The sequence below is a fragment of the Lactuca serriola genome, chromosome 9 (assembly GCF_051521515.1).
Source record: "Lactuca serriola cultivar US96UC23 chromosome 9, Lser_US96UC23_V15, whole genome shotgun sequence".
NCBI lineage: Eukaryota > Viridiplantae > Streptophyta > Magnoliopsida > Asterales > Asteraceae > Lactuca > Lactuca serriola.
Window position 1 is genome coordinate 52100875 of NC_136416.1, and position 11325 is coordinate 52112199.

Consider the following 11325-nt stretch of genomic DNA (forward strand, 5'->3'; position numbering starts at 1 on the left):
AATATATTTTATTTTCGGTCTCCAACATCCAGTGACTTGAATGATGAAGAAGAGTTGCCTATAGAATATGTTATACCATGTCTTGAAGATAAGCAACGACGTCTTGTTGATACGGCTGCATTTGAAACGATTTGTGTTTATCAACGTGTGAAACAATGAATGGTAATACTGGAAATCCCATTACCGCTTTCAGCGGCTGAGGAGAGGAGAAAAGTAGCATTGTATAGCATGCAAATGCTCCTCATTACCCTGTATAAAGATATACAGCAATTTGTGAACACAATGGGCATCATCAAATAAACATGTAGGACAACTCCAATAATAGAAAATCAAGTCAAATTGACTGATAATGGGTTCAAACTAATTGAGACCTACATGAAATTGTTTGAAAATTATGTAGACACTGCTAGCTTGAATCGGATGCAAGTTCCCATTTATGGACATAAATGTAATCTAATTTTAAATATGGATATTGTAATCTCTTTTAAAACTGAATTTTGTAAAAGGAACGGTAGGATTATCTAAAATGACAATTTTTTCATTAACATTATTGCAAAGAGCATTGTAAATCCTAATACATACTTAGATTGGTTTCCAAAAATTAGTATATTATAAGGGATACATATTTTGTTTAAGGTCAATAAAATATCCTTTAATTCTAACAATATTTGTTAGACGGCCCCGTTTTGCATCAAGCTTATCAATCTCCGCATTTGCATCTTCAATCCACTTCTTAGCTTGTTTCACTTCCTTCATAGCTTCAACAACCCATTTTTCTTTTTCATTTACTTGTTCCGCTAGATCGTCTGCACATTGATTTAGTATGTGACTTCTTTCAGAGTCTCTTTCCTTTGCTTCTCCAGCAACCTTCATAGCTTGGAAAATGTCATCATACATTTTATCCGGAAGTGGGAAATTTGGGCCTTCCGGAAACAGGTTACTATCTGAACAAACATAACAATCTTTCTCTTTACAATGCTAAACACCACCGTAAGATGAACTCATTCCAATTTTTTTTTCTACGTTGAAGATGCATGCTAGTTGCATTTTAAGGTCTAAAAGCAATGTCCAGAACACGGGGCCAAAATAGCAATTCTGGAATATCGCTCCAGAATGTGGTTCAAGAATGAGGGTCTAAAATAGTTTAAGGAATCTATGACATTTACTGTTCGGAATGACTACAAATACTTTCAGTAATCTATGACATTTATTGTTTGGAATGATTACACAAACTTTCAGGAATCTATGACATTTACTGTTCAGAATGACTACACATAGTGTAAGGAATCTACGACAATTACTGTTCCGAATGACTACACATAGTACAAGCTATGAATACGGGGTTAAAGCCTATGGGGATGCATGCTAAGTGCATTTTAAGGTCTAAAAGCAATGTTCGGAACGAGGGTCCGAAATAACAATTCTGGAATGTGGTTCCGGAATAGTGTCAAGAATCTATGGCTTTAGTAAAATCCAATATATAAAGGAATTCAAGCGTCCAAACTCTTTACGTTGTTTAATTTACTACTACAAATTCATTTCTAACAATCCAAACAAATGACATACTGCGATTGTGGCTCTCAAGGTATTATAAGGACATGAACGACTAGAAATAACCCTGGATGGCTATTTTACGCTTATCCTAAAGAGGTATGTGGGTTATCCTTTCATTAATTTTCTTTGAATTAATATTAATTTACACAATATGCATCATGTGTTTGATATTAAATTTTCAGGGGCCACAGTCCGAGTTTATCTGTTGGGTTGACAAAACAAAAGACAATAACTTGTTAATAATCTGTAACTTAGTTCGATCGAAGAAGAAGATTGAAACCCAAAATTTGCACTTGAAGATAGAGTTAATTTGTAGTTGAATTTTCTTTTTTAAATTGTTGTGTACAAGCTGTAAGCTTTGTGTTCATCAACTAAGTTTATGTAATGCTTATTAATTAATCTATGTAATATGTAATGTTTGCTTCTTTGTTATTATTACTATGGTACTTGTAAATTGTGTTTTTTTCTATTTTTGTAATGTGTAACAAATATTAGGGAAATAATAATATTTTCGCTTAGACACTACAAATCAATTACAAACAAAATTAATTGCAATTATATTGGCAATAAAACAACCATTAAAGGGTCTGATGTTTCCCATTTTGATGGAGGGGGAAGAGGGTGCACGGTTTATGTCTGGTAGGCAGTCTGAAACACATCACCCTGGTAATATATCTGAACCATATCAGGTAATTCATGGATGTTCGAACGATGTGATGTCGCAATAGCATGGTCGCATGTTATACTATACTGCACCATGTCCCACATGAACATGTATGACAGTTCAGATCTACAACACAAGATTTTTTAAAATAAAAACTCGATAAATGTCGGGCGGGAATGGAAACAGGATCTTTGGTGGAATCTTTGTTGCTTGTCACTGAACAGACTTTTGCATCCTTTTATGAAGCACCATTTCAACATACGGGGTGAGTACGGTAGTTAACCTCCATGAAAAGTAAATATGATCAAATAAGGTTCTTGTACAAACAATTAAATAATTTAATATTGCACCCGATATTTTACCTTCCATTAAATTGGTTCAACGAAAGTCCGTTGAATGTAGTCACGAATTTTCTCGGTAAGCGTTATAATCGGTACATTGCGCTGATTTACTGCTGACACCAATTTTTTTTTTGGGAACATCAATGTTGATTACATTCCAACGGATGTTAGGGAAATAGGCTTTTGCCCATTTCACATGACCGATGTTGGCAAGCACTTCACGTGCATCAGGGTTTAGCCAACGAAAGTTTTCTTCAAAATTAGACACAATATATGAGTTGGTTGTCATCCAGAAAAAATGTTCTAATGTTCTATCGGAGATGCCTCTTGTGTGCATATATTTGAACACACTTTTAGAAGTATAGCCATGATAAAAATCAGGGAATACATGATCTATGCAAGAACTAACGACATCGTCCATATTGGTTATGAACGATATTTCCCTATCCTGTTTGAGAGTTTCTTTTAACCTCATCAGGAACCAGGTACAACAGTAGAGATTATTTTCCACTGCCAGACCAAATGCTATAGGGAGGGTCTAGTTGTTCCCGTCCATAGCCACCACTATAAACATTATTTTAGGTAGTCACCTCTAAGACAGACACTGTCTATAAAGATGAAAGACAAGAAACAGCCTATGAATGCATGAACCTGTATTTTTTTGGGAACACAAACCAATTAGTTTATATGTAGAAACATTATCCATTTTAAAGAAACAATAGAAAACGTGGAAAACAAATATATCACCCATCCAATAGCCACAAAACAAGCTTCGAAACGATTTATCAAATCAATTTTGATGTGAGTGTAAGTATGTGGGTTGATTCGTCTAAGGTTGTAAAGGTAAACATGTAGTTTGTTAAAACTTTCTTCATGCTCACTCTCTGAAAAAACTAATTTTAAAGCAGTTATAAGAGATAATTACGATTACTTGGTTTGCCTAAGGTTGTGAATGTAAGGTTCTAAGCATATGCAGACACACACACACACACACACACACACACACACACACACACACACATATATATATATATATATATATAGGAGACGAAAATTGAGGTTTTAATCCGAAATGCAAGGTCCGAAATGCATCTACGGAATACGATCTTCAGAACGGATACCCCTACTCCGAAATGCAATGTTCTGGAGCATGTGGTCATTTTACCAAAAAAAAAATTGATTATTTTATTAAAATGGTCGTATATAAATGTTAGATTATTCAATTTTCCTAAAAAAAACCTTTTTAAGCTAATAAAAAATTGACAAAATTGCAAAAATGGTCCCTGTGGTTGATAAAATTCTGCAGTTTTGATCCAAAACGAAATGTTGGTGCACCACTGGTCCGCAATTGAATCTTTCTATTGTTTTTGGTCCCTATCAACATAAAAAGACTATTATACCCTTATATTTGTTTTTTTAATTTTGTTTTTGTATTTAATCAAATGTTTTTCATTAATTAAAATTGAGAAATCTATCTCTCTCTCTCTCTCTCTCTCTCTCTCTCCAGATAAAAACCCATCAACTGGTTCCAAACTCTCTTTCACGATTCCTTTCCTCTGTTCCTCACCAATAACCCATCAACACTAGCACCATCATCACCTTTGACGTTCACCTTCATCGTCCCGTCACCATTAGAACCCAATTCCACATTGCTCACCAAGAAAAACAAAACTTTTTTTTTATCAATAACAACATCAACATACTTTAAACCTCCGATTGTTGTTATAAGATACAAATACTTAAAGAAAGAAAAAGGACCAATTCTATATCAATGAACTCCTTCATCGTCTTCAGATCCCATTATTCTTCAATTTCATCATCATTAACTTCATTTCGCACAAACACCTCATCAGAAACCCTAATTTTATCATCCAATTTCGGAGTCTCTTGGTGAATGCCAATCACCGAATCAAATTCGAATGGGAGAAAATTTCCTCAATGGGTCGATTCCAAAAGGGCTTTTCAGTTTGCCTCATCTCTCACAGGTTGAACTTCAGAACAATCTTCTATCTGGTGAATTCCCGGTGACAGATTATGTTTCAACGAATCTCGGTCAATTTTCTGGTGTGTAGAAGCTTTTACTTGATGGTAACAAGTTTACCGAGAACATTCCCGACGAAATAGGCAAACTACAGCAACTATCCAAGATCGATTTTAGCCACAACAGTTTATCCGATGAAATCGCTCCTGAAATCAGCCAATGTAAACTTTTAACATATGTCAGTCTTAGCCGTAACTAGCTTTCTGGCGAAATCCCAATAGAAATCATAGGCATGCACATTCTAAATTACTTAACGTCTCTCCTAATCATCTCATCAGAAGCATTCCAACATTCGTAGCGTCAATGCAAAACTTAACATCTGTCGATTTCTCCTACAACAACCTCTCTGGTCATGTCCCCGGCACCGATCAGTTCAGTTACTTCAATTACACTTCATTTTTGGCTAACGTCGATCTCGGTGGACCATATTTAGGAGAGGGTGGTGTTGGGTAATGGTTTGATAGGAGTGTAGATGGCCGGAAATTGGGATCACGATCTTAGGTTTCCAAATCCAAGAACTGTTTCATAGTGGGTTAATATGAGAGAGAGAGAGAGAGAGAGAGAGAATGTTTAATAATAATAATACATTAAATTAAATACAAAAAATATAAAAAATGTATCAGAATGGCATATTCGTCATTTCAGGTTGGGTCTGGACTAAAAACACACTAAAATGTTAACTAAAGGGACCAAAACCACACAAGATATTTAAAATTAGGATAGTGGTGCACCAACATTTCATTTTGGACCAAAATTACAGAATTTTGCCAACCACAGGACCATTTTTACAATTTTGTCTAAATTTTTTTATACAAAGCTATATTTGAGATACTCAAAGACAAAAGTACGAGAGGAAAGCTTTTAAAATTCCAAAATATATTTTACCGAAACCGGAAATAGTTGTATACTTTGTATTTGTATGATGGAAAATTTTAACAAAAATTAATGCATAAAAAATCTTATGTTCCGTGATAAAACTGAAAATAACAGAAGTTAAAGGACAAAAAAAGTCATCTTTACCTAATAGAGCAAAAAATATGATTTTCTACATTTGATTTTTCCAATCTTTTTGTTTGATGGAGAGACTTTATGGGTGCCGACTTTATTGGTGGGGAGAGGAGAGCGACTGAGTTAAGAAGAGACAGATCTTATTAGAAAAAAGTCACACGTCAATCAATTATTGCCAGCTCTAAACGTATCTCCGCCGTGATTGCCACGTCTTCACCCAAATCTAATCAGAAAAAGATTTCCGATCAAACATCTTTCTTGATTTTCCGGTGCTCGCTTCAATTGGGGAAGATTCGTTAGGTATTATCCTTCTGGGTTTATCATATTCCGATGAAAGAGTACCGAATCAGGTAACTTCTGTTTTATTATTCATTAATCTGATCTTATTTCAACATTCTCGATGTGGGTTTCTTCTCTGGATCTTGTTTATTCGGTTTTATTATTCGTATGTTGTTCTCACCATCATCGGTTGTCGTTTCTCGAGATCTTTTGAGCTCAACTTGAGGCTACTAATGATTCAGATATTTATTGTGATTGATGGTGAAAGTTGCCGAAATTGTGGTGTATGATGTAAAAGTGGAACAAGTTGATTCCTTTATGCATCATGCTGAATGGAGTATGACTTCGTTCTTAGTCAGATAAAATTGGCTTCTAGTGCTTTCCTTGATCATATCCTGTAGTTTTCCCTTAAAAGAATCAAAGATATTTCAAAGTTCAAACCCAATTATTTATTCCTGAGGATAAGTGAGCATCTGATGCCATCATGATTCATACCAAACCTTGATTCTTGTAAAGTCTGTTGTCCTTTTCTCGATTCTTATATGTTTTAAAACGCATTGTTTATTTGAGTGGATAGGTAACCCCCATATTTTAATTCTTTCTGTCACTTGTTCTTCAATCTTGATCACCACTTACATTTCTTCTAGTTTATTCAATAGGTATCGTAGCATAATCATCAAGTAATTCAAAGATTCGTCACAAAAAAATGGAGAAGAAACAGAAGAAGTTTCTAACAGTTGCACCCTTCGAATGCGCCTGGCGTGATGATTTGAGATTTAAAGAAGCTGGAAGAGGGTGTGTCGCATTTGAAGCATTTGCTCACAATGACGTCACTGTAGTTTTCCGAGAACAATTAGGTAGTCAACACTACCATTACAAAAGAGACAACAGTCCTCATTATACAGTAATCATAGGTAGTCATAGAAACCGAAGGCTAAAGATTGAAGTAGATGGAATCACCACAGTCGATGAAGCAGGTTTAGGTTTATGTTGTTCTTCAGCATTTCAAAGTTATTGGATAAGTATCTGTGATGGGTTGATTAGCATTGGAAAAGGAAGGTACCCTTTTCAGAATCTCGTGTTTCAATGGCTTGACACAAAACCCAATTGCAGTGTTCAGTATGTCGGACTTAGTAGTTGGGATAAACACGTTGGTTACAGAAATGTTAATGTGCTTCCATTAACACAAAACCATATTTCACTTTGGAAGCATGTCGATTATGAAGAATACAAGGGGGAAGACGATATGGAAGAAGATTTGAGGGACGAATTCGGTAACTTCGATAATCATCAGGGGCTTGGAAGTTTTCTCGAAAATTGGGAGTTATCCGATGTGTATTTCATCGTTGGTAACGAGGAAACACTTGTTCCTGCTCATAAAGTGATCCTTGCAGCAGTCGACAATCTTGATTTAAGTTTGTTAAATCAAGATTTTATCTCAATCAAAGATGTTACTTATCCAGTTCTTCACGCGTTTCTTCGGTTTATCTACACAGGCTTTACCCAGGTAAATTTAACGCATTTATAACAGAAAGTCACTTACTTTCTCTTAAATTTATAAAAAAACGTTAACAATTCTTGTGTGTTTTATAGATTCCCGAGTCGCTACTGAGCTCTCTGAGGGATCTAAGTGTACGATTTGGAGCAACTTCATTGGTGAAACAATGTGAAGAAGTGATTGAAAGATTCAAATTGAATAAAAAGCTGTTTGATTCAGGAAAGAACATAGAGTTATCATACCCTAGCTCTCAGCCTCATTCTGGTGTTGCGTCTTTTCCTTTGGGACTTCCTGTGAATGTTCAAAGACTTGAACAATTTCACACAACAGGCGAGTTTAGTGATGTCGATGTTAGCATTGAAGGCCATGGTCTTATTGCTCGATCTCATAAAGTCGTTCTTGGTTTGTGGAGTCTCCCGTTTATGAAGGTGAGCGAATCTTTTCATCTGCTTTCTGCTTTATATTGCTAGTATCTAATAAAATAATTAAACTAGCAGATGTTCACAAATGGAATGAGTGAGAGTGTATCTTCCGAAATTTGCTTAAAAGAAGTCTCATCACCAAAAGCATTCAAGATCATGATCGACTACTTCTACAATGGAGGATTGAACTTAGAAAACACAGTCGATACCAATATCTTGCTACTTGAGCTTCTTCTATTAGCAGATCAATTTGGGGTTTCGCTCCTTCATCAAGACTGCTGCAAAACGCTTTTAGAGCAGCTTTCAGAGGTAGTTTGGATAGAACCCTTTTCATTTCATGATATATATACAAATGTATTTTTATTTTTTTTAATGAGATATTTGCTTTGTTAATATATTGTTTGATCACCGTTGTTTTGAAGTGTTACTCTAAAAGTACAAGGAAGTGGAGATTCGGAGTAGTGAGAACAAAGAGATGGATTTTTAAAATAATGAATTATAAAATATTAATTAGTCTTGTCTATATATTATATGCAGGGATGGAATTTCATTTTCAACTAGTGGACGAAGGTCTTACAACAACAATTTTTGTATTATGCACAAGGAAGAAGACAAATTTTGGCCAAGTAATCGAGTTTTTATTTATATATCTAATCATAATACTTTATTGCAGGGTTCTGTATGCCTAATTCTTCAAGTTATTCCCTCAATCCCTTCATGTAAACTTATAGAAGAAACATGTGAAAGGATATTCACAATGCATTTTGATTATTGTACAACGGCTTGTAACGACTTCATCTTGCTAGATCAATCAACTTTCTATAACATTTTACAGGTGGGTTTTAAATCCTAAATCTTTTTAACTTATTATATAAATTTATATTCCGTTTTCATTTGTGTATAAAACAAGTTCATCTTATTGGTATACTTTTAAGACTGTGGGCTGCTTCTCTATATTTTGAGAAATGAACATGTCTTTATACAAAACATGGTTTTGCAGCATCCGGATTTGACTGTGACTTCTGAAGAGAGAGTTCTTAATGGGATCTTGATGTGGGGCCTACAACCGAGTGAATTATGTAATTGGGAAGTTGTTGACAACATGCTTTCTACTAAGACTCCACAAGATCTTTTTGGGAAAAGGCTTCAGTCTTTAAACATCTTGTTACCTCTTGTGCGCTTTTCATTGTTCCCTTTGTTCTTACTCAAAAAGGTAAATCTTGATTTTTTTTGTCTTTTGAAATGTTTTTGGGTTTTGATTTTGTAATGTTGTTTCAGATGGAATGTAGCAATCTAAGCATGAAAATCCCGAGTTTTCATGATTTGGTGAAAGAGGCAATTGGGTTTCTGGAAGTGGGATTGCCTACTTCAGGGAATAATCCAAAGTATGTGTACATGAATATTTTAATATTTAACTTTATCTTTATTTCCAAAAGTTGAGTAATTTTAATTTAAATTTTTTCGATTGTTAAGGTTTCAACATAGGCAATCGAGTTTTAAGGAGCTCCAATACATACGTGATGGAGATAGCAATGGGGTTGTATATTATGTGGGGACATCATATGGGAAACACCAATGGGTTAATCCTGTTCTAGCTAAGGTAAAATTTTACATCTTTTGATCATTTTTTTAAATATGAAAAAGGAAAAAAAAATTGATTTTAAATTATCTTTGAATAATTCTTTTTTTTTTTTTTGTACTCAGAAAATCAGCATTACAGCTAGTAATCCTATTTCAAGATACACAGATCCTAAGGTCTTGGCTTCACGAACCTACCAGGTATCACAATCAGTATAATCTTTTGATCATTCGACTAATTTACCCCTGGGTATAACCAAAATTATATGATGGAAACTAAGGGTAATCTTGGAACAGGGAACTTCTTTTGCTGGGCCCCGCATTGAGGATGGAAAAAACTGTTCATGGTGGATGATTGACCTAGGCCTCGATCACCAGGTTTACTTTAATACTTATCTCAAATGAAAGTGCACATGATATTATAATATTATTATAATGTGTATGTGTATTTTGTATATTGGAAACCTTATTTTATTTTCTGATTTGAAACAGCTTATGTGCAACTATTACACTTTGAGACAAGATGGATCAAAGGCTTTTGTGAGATACTGGAATTTTCAGGTACATTCATAAAAACAGAAAAGATCTTGTTTATAATGTCAATTTTGTATATGAAAAGTCGATTGTTACAATATATTTATGACACTTAGGGTTCATCGGATGCTAAAAATTGGACAAATTTGAGAGTACATGAGAATGATCAAACAATAAGCAAGCCTGGGCAGTTTGCTTCATGGGCAGTTACAGGGCCCAATGCATTGCTCCCATTTAGATACTTCAGGGTTGCTCTAGTGGGCCCCACAACGGACGATATCAACCCATGGACACTTTGCATTTGCTTCTTGGAACTCTATGGTTACTTCCACTAAATTCTCAAAAGAGTCTTTGTAGTTGTAAATATTCTTTTTTGCAGTGTTGTTAGTTTATTTGTAACCGAGATTAGGCCTCCATGTAACGTTTGCTCTCCCATTTTGATCTTGTGTTGTTGTATCAATTCGTGTTCTTGTTTGTTGTGAATCTTTGAAGAATAATTTATAATATGCTTATGTTGTTGGATTCCTTCTTCAAGAGCTTTGCATGCTTTGAGTGAAGGAAACAAAGTTCTTGTTTCTTGAGAAAATGAATGTTAGAACAATGGAATTTGTGTTCATATAAATATGTGACCTTGATCAACACGGTTCCTAATTTTGGTTTCAACGAGCTTAGTTTTCACCATATAACTATTAACAAAATAAAAAGTTTTAAAACCAAAGAACACCCGAGAGATAGAACACCGTGGTAACAATGCATCAAAACACTTGAGTTGGTTCGTATTGAAATTAGTCGGTTTCTTCCACCAAATTATGCCTCAGAATAGAGATGTCCCACCAAGTACTACAAAGTGATCAAATAGATGTGGTCTCTTTGTTGGAAGAAGTTGGTGGTACATTTGGAGGGATTGATGTTGAATCGGTCTTTGTCCTTTTTGTAACTCACACAAACTTGACATTTGAAGGTATTGGTGTAGACTTTGTGCTTTGTCCTTTCTTCCATCAAACTTGAGAAGAAGTTGATCAAGACTCTTTGTGTGAGTTACAAAAAGGACAAAGCATTGAAATTTGAACATCAATCCATTCACAAACTTTATTTTCATAGGCATTCCATTTATAATCATCATCCAAGCCAATAACATTGAGCTTGATGGAATAAATTTGTTCCAAGGGATTGAGTTACTACCTATAGGTAGACTTGGTAATCCATGTGTGCGTGTCTTTTACACGACACGAATTTGGTGAACACGAGCATAACACGAATTGTAAAACGTGTCTTGGGTATTAAATATAAACACGACACGTAATTAATCCATGTGACATGTGACACAACATGAATATACATGTTTTTAACCGAGTTACATGAATACATAAATAAACATGAATTTAATTCATGCATATACATGTTTG

At 34.8% G+C, this 11325-nt stretch overlaps 1 protein-coding gene across 2 annotated transcripts; it reads left to right on the forward strand.

The window, feature by feature from the left end:
• Positions 1 to 5820: 5820 nt before the first annotated feature.
• On the forward strand, positions 5821 to 10444 carry LOC145074993 (BTB/POZ domain-containing protein). 2 transcript variants are annotated; one of them, XM_079021298.1, is made up of 12 exons: positions 5821 to 5958; positions 6547 to 7394; positions 7481 to 7813; positions 7883 to 8116; positions 8481 to 8642; positions 8808 to 9020; positions 9086 to 9192; positions 9281 to 9407; positions 9512 to 9586; positions 9683 to 9763; positions 9878 to 9946; positions 10036 to 10444. In XM_079021298.1, the coding sequence occupies exons 2-12, from the start codon at positions 6594 to 6596 to the stop codon at positions 10252 to 10254; spliced, it is 2421 nt and encodes an 806-aa protein (XP_078877424.1). In that variant the 5' UTR covers positions 5821 to 5958; positions 6547 to 6593; the 3' UTR covers positions 10255 to 10444. The 2 variants fall into 2 exon arrangements, with proteins under 2 accessions (XP_078877424.1, XP_078877425.1); XM_079021299.1 differs by lacking the exon at positions 5821 to 5958 and adding an exon at positions 6330 to 6464.
• The last annotated feature ends 881 nt before the right edge of the window (positions 10445 to 11325 follow it).